Raw genomic sequence first — 14543 nt, 5'->3', positions numbered from 1 at the left:
GGCCTCAGGCCTGCTTTTGTAGAACTCTCTTGAGAGGGTGCTGAGCAGCCTACAACTGTTGTATCTTTTATGATGTCATCCCCAGGAGTGGTCAAAGGACATAGGAAGGAGTCTGGGGAGCTGTACTACAGCATTGAAAAAGAAGGCCAGAGGAAGTGGTACAAGCGAATGGCAGTCATCTTATCCTTGGAGCAAGGAAACAGACTAAGAGAGCAGTATGGGCTTGGCCCATATGAAGCTGTCACACCCCTCACAAAGGCAGCAGATATCAGCTTAGGTAAGACCTTCCTGGACAACTGCCTGTGGGTCCGTACTGTACTTTGCTTAGGAAAGGGAGGCTAATTTCTAGAGCAGTCAGGAATGGTTGCCTGACTTGTCTTGTGGTTTATTGGATGATGATGGTCGTCATTTTTTGGAACTCCTGCTTTACGGTTTCCTTCCAAGTACCAAATGAGAAGTCTCTAGGGTTTTTCTGGCCTTCCTAGTTCTGCAGGGGAGCAAACATCCCTCACTCTGGCAGTGACTGGAACATAAAATGTGTGGCTTTAAAAAGAGGCCTCCTGCTTATGGGAGGTGGCAGAAAGCACAGTGCTATCTGTTAGACTTGGGTCGAGACCATGGGCTCTTACCAACCTTTGGCTTATCATCAGATAATCTGGTGGAAGGAAAGCGGAAGCGGCGCAGTAACATCAGCTCCCCAGCCACCCCCACTGCCTCCAGCAGCAGCAGCACAACACCCACCCGTAAAACCACAGAGAGTCCCCGTGCTTCCACGGGAGTCCCATCAGGCAAAAGGAAACTCATCACTTCTGAAGAGGAACGGTCCCCTGCTAAGCGAGGCCGCAAATCTGCCATCGGGAAACCTGGTAAGATGGGATCCCTGTCCATGGATGTTCTTTCTATGGTGGTCAGACTGGCATCCACAAGCCTACAGGTGATACTGGTAGAAGCTAGGTCCTTGTCCTCTGTTCAGAGCCCAGCAGTGTAGACAGGAGGGCAAGTATGGCAGACTCAAAATGGGTGAAATTCCTCTTGTCCTTGGATCTTGTCCTCTGCCTGTGCCATCTGCTTCTTGGGACTGTTTCCACTCTCTTGTGCTCAGGCTTTCTCAATTACCTATCGAAAGGTTGTGCTGCAGCCTGAATCTCCTCCACCCGCCCCCCTCCACCCCTTTCCAGTCACTCCTATTCAGTGTGAAGAAAATTCAGCCATTTGTTTATTGTCTGCGGTGACCTAGACCTGGCTATGGTGGCTTCTGTAGCTAGAGTCCTGTCACTGTTGGGTAGGGCTCACTCAGGCTAGCACACTGATGACATTCCATGTCCCCTTGCCCTGGCACCGTGGGTTGTGTTATCTGCTTGCCTGCCCCAGTACCACTGCTGTGTATGTCAGGGTACTGAAAACCAGTAATACTAACCTTTAGTAAATCTTTACTGGGCGAGGCATGGGGCCCAAGTGTTTTATTCATATTCCCTCATATATAATCCCGTAAAGTATATGTGCCAGAATTCATTTTCCATATTTTTGAGGAATCTAAGAAAAGTTAGTTAACTTTTTCAATGTGACAGAATAAGCCAGATCTCAAACTTGGGCAGGCTTGACTCTGAGTCCAGTGTCATACACGTAGCATCCCTGCCTCTGAGACTGTTCTTGATGTTGGTTTTATTTCAGGGAGGCATGCATGACCTGCTGTCATCTTAGCCTCCTAATGAACCCGATTCGGCTTCTTCAGTAGGTATCCGTTTCCTTCTGGATACTGGGGCACGTCTTAGCACGGGTGTTCTGAACGGTGGCTCACTTACCTTCCCAGATGTTGGGGAAGGGTCTTTTGCTATGGATTCACCTCCATGTAAAGACACTTTGTCACTCAGTACTCACTGCACTGTTCTGGTGAGAGTTCAAGATAGACTGGGACAGTTCTTGACAGCAATGACAAGTTTTGTTTGGTTCTGTTTGTCCTTTAATGGTTACTTCAAAATGTCACCTAATCTGGGGAAATCAGAGACCTGGGCAGTGAAAGTGGGGTGAAGACTTCTAATTACTATACTTTGCTGTTCTGGAACTACCTCTGATTTCAGGTGGCCTTAGAAGTGTTTGATGTTATAGAAATAGTACCAGTTGATTTTCATCTGTGAAAACAGCAGACTGCCCACTGTAATGGTCACGTTAGATTTAAATGTCATTTTGTCTTCATTGTAAATTTGGTCCTTGGTTGTTGGCCATTTAGAATGACTGGCTGTATTAATGGTCTTTGGGTCATAACTTAGAGAAGCTCATCAGGACATGGCCTAGCAAGTCATGCTTGGTGCTGGGCCTTTGTCCAGGTAGTGGTCTCTGTGTATCATTTGAGTAACTGTGCTTTTATCCTCCCTAGGTACAGTGGGGGCAGGGGAATTTGTGAGCCCCTGTGAGAGTGTGGACAACACAGGTGAACCTTCCATTCTGGAAGAGCCGAGAGGGCCTTTGCCCCTCAACAAGACCTTGTTTCTGGGCTATGCCTTTCTCCTCACCATGGCCACAACCAGTGACAAGCTGGCCAGCCGCTCTAAACTGCTAGATGGGCCTACAGGAAGCAGTGAAGAAGAGGAGGGTAAGTTCCCAGGGGCTTTGATCCACGCACTGCCTTTCCATTTCCCTTGTGAGGCAGGCAGTGGTTCTTTTGTTAAGGCAGGGCAGTGGGCCAGTGTTAACTGTGATTCTGGTCCAGTAAGTAAAATTAACTTGTATCCTATTTCTGGTCTGTAGATTTTCACAAAATTCTCAGTGAGTGGTCTCAAGATAGTCTTGGTAAGCAGCTTGATTTGGGAGCTAGATTTTGTTAATTGACAATACTACATAGATACAAGTACACACATATATATCTATACAGATTTATACATGGGTGTGCATATATGTGTGCATGTATGGAAATCACAAGGTAACTTGGAGGAGTCAGTTCTCTTTCCTCCTACCTTAAGGGGTCCCAGGGGATCAAAATCAAGTCTCCAGTTTTGATGGTGCCTTTGCTCACTGGCCTAGGGAGAGTTTCATTCTTCATACATAAAACGAATGATAAAAACCTATCAAGGTTAAATGCTTTTTTTCCAACAGTGGCAGACTTGGGATTAGACAGCGCTGGGTTTACATTCTTGTAACTGTACAGACCAACCAGGTTTCTGATGCTTTGCCTCTTTTCCATTTATGCTCTATCATCTATCTAAGAAAACTCACATAGAGGATGAGTTTTGAGTAGAAGAAAGGGATTGTGGTGTCCCCAATTCCCTCGGATAGTTGGGGAAAAATTAGCTTCTAGGCTCTTCCAATTCTTGGACCTCTCATTAACCTGTGTCAGGTAGGGTAAAATGTATTTCAGAGGTCTGACAAATTTGTGGTATTAGAAGACAATGTGTAGATCAAATGAGTGAATGACAGTAGTCTCCAGATGTCTGTCCAAGCTAAGAACTAGATGGAATGTTGTTTTGTAAGTGAAGAGTCTTGCAAGAAGGAATCAAAATGAGGGAAGATGATTGTGATAAAATGAGAAAGCTGAAGATGTGTGATGACTCTAGTTATTCCTAACTACTCACCAGTTAGAGCCTCGGGAACATAACACATGTACAGGGCTTGGGAAGTGATCAGGAGCTACATTTAAGATTGATTGGCCTGGCAGCTTCGTATAGACTGAGTAGAGATGCTCTGGTGATGGGCAGCCGTGCTATGAGATGTGGTACATGTTAAATGGAATTCAGAAAGGTACCGTGGAAGGAAAAGGATGCAAGCAGTGACCGTGTCCCTTGAGGATCCCTTCGCTGCCACTGTCTGCCATCAGTTAGACAGTTTGCAGTGTCTTTGTGCTTTTCCAGTGGTGCTCTCACAACCTAGCCCTCGAAACCAGACTTTGCAAGGCAGTTAGTTCCAGATGGCTCAGAAAGCTGACTGTGAACAATGGGAGATGTAGGCTGTTTGGTTCCTCAAATAATTCATAAGTCTGTGTGCCTATGTGCCCTAACAGCTGCAGAAGTGAAAAGGAAGCAGTTACAAACAGGCATTAAAGTAGCACCTAGGAAACCATTATTAAAATTATATTGTTATTAAAGATAATAATCTTGGTTATTCCTGTTATATATATTCCTATAGAGTTTTTAGAAATCCCTCCTTTCAACAAGCAGTATACAGAATGCCAGCTTCGAGCAGGAGCTGGGTATATCCTTGAAGACTTCAATGAAGCCCAGGTGAGGAATTTCTTTTATGGCTACCCACTTTCTGTACTGAGAAAAGGCCGGAGAGGGGTTTGGGCGGTTGGCTGAATCCCGGGTACTGTGCCACCTCAGCGCATCATTTTTGTTGTACACAAGAAAGAGAAGCTAGAACCTGGGGTTACAGATTGAACTTTTATTTAATAGAAAGCCTATTGGTGTGGCCGATTCCCTAGCCTGGTGTGGTTGACCCTTAAGATTTAGGCCTTCCAAAAGCTGTAGGTGAGATAGGGAAAATGTCTCAAAGCATTTTGGGCTTCTCAGTGAGCAACACAGCCTTAGGTACAAAAAAAGATGGTATTTTTGGAACAAATTGGACATCTTTACACCTGCTCTCGAGGACTTACCAGTGCAGCTAATCAGGAAAGGGTTCCTCCCACCAGGCCTATCAGCTGCTCTGCCTTCCTCCTAGTGTAACACCGCCTACCAGTGTCTCCTAATTGCGGATCAGCATTGTCGAACCCGGAAGTACTTCCTGTGCCTTGCCAGTGGAATTCCTTGTGTGTCACATGTTTGGGTCCATGACAGTTGCCATGCCAACCAGCTTCAAAACTACCGAAATTATCTGCTGCCTGCTGGGTACAGCCTCGAGGAGCAAAGAATTCTGGATTGGTGAGTGTTGGGGAGCCCATCTAGAGCTGAGAAGATAGGAGACTAGCTTTTGGGAGGAAAGTCTAGTTGAGAAAACAAAGTGTTACTAGAAACTGCAGTGTCTGTAGACTAGGAATTTGAAACGATTTCCGTAGTCCAGTACTTTTTCACTAAAGATTTGTTCTACATTGGCTGGGAACCTTCTGAAGATGTGGGAAGATTAGAGTCAGTGTCCCCTGTTAGGGGAAGCACTGAAATGAGGATAGTAAGAGGGGAAGGGACTCAGGAGCATAACTTGATTGGTTTATTAGCACAGCCTGGGATCCCAGGGTGTATACCTCATCAGAAGAGAGGCAGGGCTTGTTCCCATCCATGGCCTAGGTAGGAAGTTCCTCTGCAGATGAGCTAATTGTTAGATATGACAGGTCACACTAAGTTCTTTCCAGTTCCCAAACCCTGTTTCCAACTCCTTCATAGGCAACCCCGAGAAAACCCTTTCCAGAATCTGAAGGTCCTCTTGGTGTCAGACCAACAGCAGAACTTCCTGGAGCTCTGGTCGGAGATCCTCATGACTGGAGGGGCAGCCTCCGTGAAGCAGCACCATTCAAGTGCCCATAACAAAGGTACTGGACTGGAAAGGGTGTGTCCGTTGTCATTCCAGGGGTGTCCTTAGACTCCGAGCTGTTAGCCTGTGTGTTCCAAGTCTAGTCCTTATTTTTAAGAGGTGCCCCACCTTCAGAAAGGACGGGTTGCTGTAAGGGAAGGACAAAGCTGCCCCTGCCTCTGCAGTCTCCAGTGGCATTTCTATTCAGTGGTTCTTGACAACTTTTACAGTATCTGTAAGAGGGCTTTGGTCGGCAGAGCAGGGGATACTGGCTAGACGGCACAGCTGTTTTGACTAAGAGCTAAACTGAGTGTTCTCTCCTCGCTCACTCCCCTACTTCTTGCAGACATTGCTTTAGGGGTATTTGATGTGGTGGTGACAGACCCCTCATGCCCAGCCTCGGTGCTCAAGTGTGCTGAAGCCTTGCAGCTGCCTGTGGTGTCGCAAGAGTGGGTGATCCAGTGCCTCATTGTTGGGGAGAGAATTGGATTCAAGCAGCATCCAAAATACAAACATGATTATGTTTCTCACTGAAGATACTTGGTCTTACTGGTTTTATTCCTGCTATTGTGGAGATTGTGTTTTAATCAGGTTTTAAGTGTGTCTTGTGTGTAATTGTATTCTTTGCATGGATCTTGTACATAGTTTTATTTGCTGGACTTTTATGATAAAATAAATGTTGACTCTCTTTGGTTGTAGTAACTGAGATTTCTTCATCTGTTTCTTTGAGCTTAAGCTCAGAACGTGGTAACAGGATCTTCTCTGAAGCTTTCCAAAGGAGGATAAAAATGTAGCAATTACATTTATTCTGTGGCACCACTGTCAATGTCAAAAGGTTATCCCAGGCTGTCATTATGCTTCTAAAAACTCAACATAAAGTACATGAGGGCCTAGATAATCAGCAGTGCCAAAGTTGACCGGGATTGGGGACAGCTCTGGGTGTCAAGACCATCAAGACCTGAGCTTACTAACAGCTGATTTGTGGTACTCAGATCTGAATGGGAAAATGACCAATGGTATGAATGGACGGTAACTGACTATAAACTTGATAGGGCAATTTTCTGTAAAATAAGTGTTAACTGTCATAACTGCTGGAAGCTATTCCTTCTTCGAATTCAGCATCATCCCCATTAACAAACAGCTTCTCACTCTGTCAATAAAGGCTGCCAGTCTTTATCTTTTCTATAAGGAGCCAAACAGTAAATACTTTAGGCTTTATGGCCATTCAATCTGTCACAATTTCTTGTCTTTTGCAATCCATGAGATGAAAGCAATCATAGACATTAGGTAAATGAGTATGTGTGGCTGTTTGAACAATTATTTATAAAAACAAGCAGTAGGCCAGTATCTGCCATGCTTTGCTCTTAGCAGTTACAATGGAAGGGATCCTCTGTAATTGACAAGTACAGGCTTTCATAATGGGTGATAGAACATGTAGATGAAGAGCACATTCAGTGAGGACGAACTGAACACTGCACTCTTGTCCAGCTTGGAGGGAGGTATGTTAATGGAGTATTTCCTTTGTTTATACTGCTGTGAACACTAGTGACCTCACTCTCAGCATAACCTTAACTCGTGGTTTGTCGAAGGTGGGAGAACTGAGTTTCCAGTTTTTCAGTATCTAAAATCTGAACAATTGGACCTCTATCCTCTTTAGCTAGAACTGCCCCTCTGTCAGTCTGAAAGAGTTAGAACCTACTGGCTGAATTCTTGAGATCAGGCTGAGTATCCTTAGAAGAAGGAGGCTCTCAAATCTTAGATTTCTGAAGAATAAAGATAAATCTGTGTAGTTATAAATTATGCGGTACAGAGGAGGGAAAGCCCACAGCCTGTCTTAAGTCTTTTTTTTTTAAATTGGCTTTTTGAGACAGAGTTTCTCTCTGTAGCCTTGGCTGTCCTGGAACTCATTCTGTAGACTAAGCTGGGTATGAACTCAGAGACATGCCTGCTTCAGTGCTGGGATTAAAGGTGTGCACCACTACCGACTGGCTCTTAAGTCTTTTCTAATTTGGTGGTAACATCTAGATGTTGACCTGTTCTTAAGGATGATTCCTTTCTTACATATGAACCAAATCTAAACATATTTTATTGATACCGATTGTTTTCTGTGGTATCTTCCAGAGTCCACAGGGACATAGTAAATGCTCAGTACACCACTGTTGCACAAATGAACCCACCCAACAGATGTCTTAGTGTAAAGGATCAAAGCCTTTGAGTGGAGAGCAGAGAGAGAAATGGCCCCAACCAGTTTCCCTACAGGAATGGTAGTAAGGAATGGTAGTAAGGATTTATACCTCTGGACTGCTTTTAGAAGAAAAGGTAGCATCCTTTTACCAGTCTGCAGGCATCTGACGGATGACTGGGGAGGTTTGTTACAGACATCAGAACGTGGTTAGGACTGTCAGTTCATTTTATGAACCAGTTTTCACATCCCAAAACTATAAAGAGGAAGACAAAGTTTCATTAAATGTCATGTTTTCCCAAGAATTAGCCATCTGAATACAACTGATATTACCTTGATACTCAAAGATGTTTGGCTTCTGCTAAAACTAGTTAGAAAGAAACATGTTTGTGGACATCTTAGGAAGAATGGCAATGAAATGCTTTTCCAGTTGGTAATGACACAGCCCTCTGAGAAGACAACTACCACTGGATCTCATTATTAGATGTAAAGTTTAGAAGAGGCAATGCCCACTTTCATTGAGAGAGGGCAGTGGCCAGTGAAGCGTGGCATACAGTGCACTGCTGGACCTGTCAATGCAGGCTCTGCGAGCCACACTGCCCCTTAGAACACAAGCTACAGAACCCTGCATTAGTACTTTATCATGCTGATGATTTTTCCAGAACATAGCCTCCAGTAAAATGATGAAACATGATTACACCCTCCCTCCTTCCTGTATCTCTGAGCCTTGCTTATAAAAAGACAACATTTGTAGACGAAGGCTAAAGTTCCATTTTGGACTTCTACAACTCATTACTCCCCCCACCCCCCAAATATAATGAGTTCCCCAAGGATTATTCCTACCTGCCCAGAGTTCCACCAGCCTGGGTATAATACTTGTTATAATCTAGTCGCAGCAGTAACTGAGCCAAATCTGAGTTGATCTGGTGATTCCGAACGCTGGAAAGTATCTTGAACAGGAGTGAAGACTGACGACTAAAGCCCTGTCGAGAGACCTGAGCTGTCACGAACATGCAGAGTGCTGAGTGCTTGCAGTCTTTGGAAAGGCCTTGCCTAAATTTCTGCAGGACCACAGTCCCATTTCTAACAGCTCCTAAAATGACTTTGACTTCTTAGTACCATGTCTGTGAAATGCATGACTTCCATGAAAGTACTTTCTCATTAGGAGGAATGTACCAGCTCATTTCAGATTAATATACTCTACCACGTACTGGGACTGCAGTGAGCTTGCTTTGTTACAAGGAGATAAATATAGTTTCGGGTTATAATTACAAGTGAGATGAGAGGCTGCTCCAGGGAAGGAAGTGGGATGTGAGAAAATGAGCACAAGGCCAATGCATACTTGGTGGGCTGAAAAAACTATTCAGGGCTGAACTATTTCTGAACACTGTGAGGCAGCACATTAATCATCTTCAGAATCCACTGATACCAACACTTTTATCTTTTTATCTTGTCATTTGTCTGTTCTGGGATACACCTTACTGACTCAGAGCAAAGGCTTTTTGCTCTATGGGGGTGGGGCTGGGAGTATGCATTTCCAGTGGCCAGGCAGACTCACCTTCACGAGAATGCTCAGCTGGGCAGCTCCCCGCTCATCCAGTGGACCCAGGTTCTGACTGACCAGTGAACAAAAACTGTGACAGAGATCTAGGATTTCATTCAGGCAGTGAAACACCTATCCAGAAATATAGTTGATATTAGGAAATGAAGGAAGAAACTTTTGAAAACTCAAGGTTTGGGAAAATAGTCTAACACAGACATCACCACCTGTCTGGCCCTCCCAAGCAACATGCAGAATGAACATCCCTTCCCGGGACAGCCGTGTTCTCTGTCCTCCTGCCAAAGCCTCCACTCTGGTCGCCATTAGCTCATCCTCCTCTATTAGACCCACTGAGTATGCTCTTGCCTTTGAGCTATGAGCACTGTCCCCTAGGATTTCTCTTCTCCTTAGTACCAGTCCAAGCCCCGTCCTGTGAAATGTTCCTTCCCGACTGCAGCCTTTAGTGAACTCCGCCTTTCTCTGCTCTTGTATCTGTGTTGTTTACTGGCCATTGGCCAGGCCACCTGTGTTGTTGCTGACTTTTGTATGTACCTCTTGTCTTTCCAACTAGATTGTGAGCTCCTTAAGGGCAGAGCCATGACTTATACCTCTTTGTATCCCCAGTGCCTTGCATACAGTAAGCACTCAATAAAGACTTCAATACTAATGATCTGTTCTGGTGTTCTGCGTCCTGGGAATACGCCCATGCCATGTAAGGACAGTGCTCACTACTGCAGTGTTTCCATCCACAGAACCCTTTGGGGTGGGGGCTACTTAAGTCATTCTTCCTTGATTTGACAAATGACAGTCCCAAATACCAGAGGAAAAGAAGAAGCCTACACCATTTATGGTTGGTGCCCTGAGCAGTACAACTTGCTCACTGCAGAGACTCAAGTATGAACACTGTATAGGGATTATTTCAGTATCTCACTTTTCATTGTGGGATTGGAACCAGCTTGTGTGCTTTAAAAATTACTGGTGCCTGGACCCCAATCTACATGTTTGACTTAAGTGTCCTCTGGCCTTAGATTTTTTACAAGGTCACAGATGACTCTAGTATGTAGTCAGGGTTGAGGAGAGCTTCCACAAAAGTGTTAAATGTGTGTACTTGCAGATAGACACATCCAGAGTGACAGACACTATGTGCCTATGAAAACAACTTTCAAATTATTGGTTGATCCTGGTCCAACAGATTTCCAAGAAAGTGAATTCTGTTTTCCTGTAGAGTCACGGAGATTTGTGAATTTCTATAAGTCATTTCTTCTGGGGGTTAAATACATTATCTATACCTGTTCACCACACCCTATGAAACATTTCAGTTCCCTTTTAACACTGCCTTTTTATTTGAGTTGTCAAAAATGTTAAAAATGGGATTGAACAAGGGCTTAATAAGTTTCATATCTTGTCAATTCCAAGAGCCTTAAGGAAGCAGGATAAGGAAACTGACATGCCTACTTACAGGTTTCAGCAAAATAAAGGACTGGGCCAGCAAATTGCTTAGGAAGTGATCATGTGCCAATCGGATGCTTTCAAAGTCCCGCGTAGAATTGATCTGATGAAGAAGCTGTGAGAACTGAGACTCCAGCACATCTACCTGACAGACGGATAGGTTTTTTTTTAGCACCTGGCACATTCTGAGTGCTCTATTTTATGGTTCTTTTCATCTGTAGTGTGTGTGTGTGAATCATGTTGCAGTGTACATGTGGAAGGCAAAGGACAGTTTTCCGGGGTCTGTTCCATAGTCTCCTGTCCTGAGACATGGGGCTCTAGCCTTCACCCACTGAATCACCTCACCAGTTCTCCTTTCCCTTGTAGCCACTTGAGGCTGACCAAAGATGTGCTTCAGTAGCTGAGCCTTGTGTGCACAAGGGACAGCTGCCCCCACTGAGCTACATCCTTGCCATTTGTTTCTTTTGACACAGGATCTTACTGTAGCCCAGACTTCATGATTCTCCTTCCTGATGTTCCCTCAGTGTGGATGTTACAGCTATGTATAAACAGGTCTGACTGTATTATTTCTGATTTTGAGACAGGGTCTCATGTAGTCCAGGATGGCCTCAAGATCACTGTATAGCCAAGGATGACCTCAAACTTCTGATCTTTTTGCTTCTACCTCTCAAGTGTTAGGATTACAGACAGGTGTCACCACATCTGACGTTTTCAGCGTTGGGGCTCAAACTCTTCCTGTATGCTATGTAAGTACTCTACCAATTGAGCTATATCCCCAGTCATGGTCAGGTAATTAAGAAAAAAAAAAAAAAAAGACGTGTGTTTTGCTGGCATGTGTGTATGTGCATGACATGCATACCTGGAGCTCACAGAGGTCAGAAGGAGGTGTCAGATCTTTGGAACTAGAGTTACTGATGGCTGTGAGCCACCATGTGAGTGCTAAGAACCAAACCTGGGTCCTCTGCAAATGCAGTCAGCATTCTTAACTGCTAAGCCATCTTTCCAGCTCCATGGGTGTGTAGTTCTAATAGTTTCAAATGTCTTTGCTGACCACTCATGTCTCCATCTCTTCCACTGACTGACCTGGTTAGCAATAGCAAGCTTATCCAACATGTAGCCAAGGATAGGTATGGGCTAGTCACGGAGCCAACACAAAATTCTAAAGTGAGATTCTTTTTTTTTTTGGGGGGGGGGGCCACGGTGTGGTAACTGTTGCATGGGTTCTCATGTGTCAACTTTGTAAATAATGTCATGCCACATTGTCAAAAGATTAGACATGCTTGAGAATTTCAGAATGTCTGACAAAGTATCCTGAAGTCTAAATCCCTTTTCCCTTTAAAATGCCAAGAAACCTATCTAGTGATAGAACTCCTGAATTTTCTCCAACTGCAGCATTTTACCAAATATAGAATCGCAGACCCTTCTCAGTGTCTCCCTTTCCCACCTCTTCCATGCATTGCTCAGAACATACCTGGAGATAGTACTGAAGATTATCTACTAAGAAGGCCATGTGATTCCGTAGACGCCACTTGACTGCATCTGTCTGGTTAGATCTGAGGTGCTTACGCTGCATCTGGAGAGCCCAGCAGTGCTGCAGTTCAGCTTGGACACGGCGCACACTCAGTAAGTACTTGAAAACAACATTGTACCTGCAACAGAAGCATCACGAGATATGGACCTTACTCTGACACCCTCCACACAACAGACACAAGGATCCCTCTACTCCTCCAAAGGCAGGAGGCTGGATGAGTGGTGAGAATAGCATATTTATGCAGGAAATTATATAGCAGAGGAAATGCAATGAATTTCAGTCATACAGTGAAATAACTAAGCCCCAGGAAGAGAGCCTGTCACAAAGAAATAAGGAGGAGCACACGAGAGCATATCAGTGTCCTTATTGATCCTGCAGCCACTCACACCTCACACCCCATACATATCACACAGGCATGCACATACACACATTAAAAAATTAAACATTGGGGTTGGGGATTTAGCTCAGTGGTAGAGCGCTTGCCTAGCAAGCACAAGGCCCTGGGTTCGATCCTCAGCTCAAAAAAAAATTGTATTAAATATTAAAAATCAAATATTTTAAAGTTTAAAGACTAAGATGTTTTTATTTTATGAAACATTAAAAAACATTAATGTATCATATTATATATTATATTATTATAAATAATTGATTATTAAAATAGTAAGTATTTAAAAACCCCACATCAAATAGGGTGGCTAATGGACTGTAGGCATTGGTGAGTAGTGAAGTTTTGGAGTCTCTGGACAAGGTCTATACACCTTGTCTAGCTGGGCTGTGAGCTCTGAACCTGTTGCAGAATCTTCTCCCTGCAGCTGCCTCATCATTTATTGCTTTCGTCCATTCTGCCCAGCTTCTGTATATTCTAAAACAGAAGGCATGCTGTGAAGAACGAGGGAGATAGAGAGGGAAGCCTGAAAAGAGATGGTCTTCTCCTTACTCCTGAAGCCATAGCAAGAATGGTTTCCTTATCTGTTCTCCGGGTGCAGTGTGTTTCTCTCATCTCCTTCCTGGGGACATCAGGTCCCTTCATGTACTGGGCAGATGTTCATCCAAAGGGACATGATTGTAATCAAAGCATCACATTGTGGTCCAGCCCCCTCATTCCATCTCCCTAGCTTGGCTGTCTCCCCATCGAGGAAAGATGATTGTTCATTTTGAGTTAAACTGATACAAACTAGGGTCATTGTGAAGAGGGAGCTGCTGTGGATGATTTAGCTACAGGGAGCCGCAGTCAAGAAAATGTTTGGAATAATGTTTTTGTGAAGATTTGCCACTCCAATTGTTTTATTAAAAAGCTCAATTTCTGGGTTGGGGATTTAGCTCAGTGGTAGAGCACTTGCCTAGCAAGCCAAGGCCCTGGGTTCGAACCCAGTTCAAAAAAAAAAAAGCTGAATTGCCAATAGCTAGGCAAGATTTTCAGGGCAGAGAGGATGCTGGAAAGAAGGGCGGAGTCATGAGGAGTTGCCAGTTAGATGAGAAAGCAGGAAAGCAACATAGGCAGAGTAAAGGTAATAAATCTATGATGCAGAAATAAATTAATAGAAATGGGTTAATTTAAGTTATAAGAACTAGTTAGAAACAAGACTAAGCTATTGGCTGAGCTTTTATAATTAATAAGTCTCCATGTTGTGGAGCTGGCAGGAGGGACAGAAAAGTCTGCCTACAAGAAAATGTCTCCTTAAGAGTGATTTGTAGGCAAGTCTGTGGGGCATTTTCTTGATTAATGACTGATATGGTAGGACCCAGACCACAGTGGGTGGTGCTGTCCCTGTGAGGTCTTGTGTTGTATAAAAAAGCAAGCTGAATGAGCAACAATCCAGTAAGTAGCCCTCCTCCAGGATTTCTGCTTCAGTTCCTGCCTTCAGGGTCCTGCTCTGACGTTTCTTCCTATTGCTATATATTCTACAAGCTGAAATAAAACACTTTGCTGATGGTCAGAGTCTTTATCACAACAACAAAAACCTAACTAATTAATACAAGGGTCCCAAGTAAATTAACATCGTCAACAAAAATCATAAAAATCGGGGGCGGTGGGGAGGGGGAGACTTCAAAGGACTAATGGAATAGGCAAGTGCAAGAACTCAGAACTCAGTGTGTTACCTGAGACTTCATATTTGAGAGACCACAAACTAGTCTACAAATAAAAAGCCTACAGTTACTATTATTGTTATTTGCTGCTTTTTAAAAAGAGAAGTCTGGGCCAGGAATGGTGGTGTATACCTTTAATCTTAATGCTTGGGAAGCAGAGGCAAACAGATCTCTGTGAGTTTGAGGCCAGCCTGGCCTACATAGTGAGTTCAAGACAGCCAGGGCTACATACAGAAACCCTGTCTCAATCAAAGTCTGGGGCTAGATGGCTCAATGGTTAAAAGCACTTGCTATTCTTGAAGAGACCTGGATTTAGTTCCTAG

General features: G+C 44.0%; 2 protein-coding genes across 7 annotated transcripts in view; one reads left to right on the top strand and one right to left on the bottom strand.

The window, feature by feature from the left end:
• Tp53bp1 (tumor protein p53 binding protein 1) overlaps positions 1-6132 on the top strand; it is a 91408-nt gene extending 85276 nt beyond the window's left edge. For all 5 annotated transcript variants that reach the window (XM_036183486.1, XM_036183487.1, XM_036183488.1 and 2 more), the window contains 7 exons: positions 86-277; positions 651-866; positions 2375-2590; positions 4117-4211; positions 4648-4847; positions 5304-5449; positions 5777-6132. In XM_036183486.1, coding sequence (XP_036039379.1) covers positions 86-277; positions 651-866; positions 2375-2590; positions 4117-4211; positions 4648-4847; positions 5304-5449; positions 5777-5964 — 1253 coding nt within the window. In that variant the 3' untranslated portion in view covers positions 5965-6132. The remainder of the gene's footprint in view (positions 1-85; positions 278-650; positions 867-2374; positions 2591-4116; positions 4212-4647; positions 4848-5303; positions 5450-5776) is intronic.
• A 1366-nt stretch (positions 6133-7498) lies between these two features.
• The window catches only part of Tubgcp4 (tubulin gamma complex associated protein 4), a 36878-nt gene continuing 29833 nt past the window's right edge, over positions 7499-14543 (bottom strand). For both annotated transcript variants that reach the window (XM_036184509.1, XM_036184510.1), the window contains exons 14-18: positions 12073-12250; positions 10612-10746; positions 9171-9287; positions 8456-8595; positions 7499-7868 (exon numbers count right to left, since the gene is read on the bottom strand). In XM_036184509.1, coding sequence (XP_036040402.1) covers positions 7856-7868; positions 8456-8595; positions 9171-9287; positions 10612-10746; positions 12073-12250 — 583 coding nt within the window. In that variant the 3' untranslated portion in view covers positions 7499-7855. The remainder of the gene's footprint in view (positions 7869-8455; positions 8596-9170; positions 9288-10611; positions 10747-12072; positions 12251-14543) is intronic.

This window comes from Onychomys torridus, chromosome 4, assembly GCF_903995425.1.
Source record: "Onychomys torridus chromosome 4, mOncTor1.1, whole genome shotgun sequence".
Taxonomy (NCBI): Eukaryota; Metazoa; Chordata; class Mammalia; order Rodentia; family Cricetidae; genus Onychomys; species Onychomys torridus.
The sequence above is the reverse complement of the archived record's forward strand: the minus strand, read 5'-3'. Positions and strand labels throughout refer to the sequence as shown.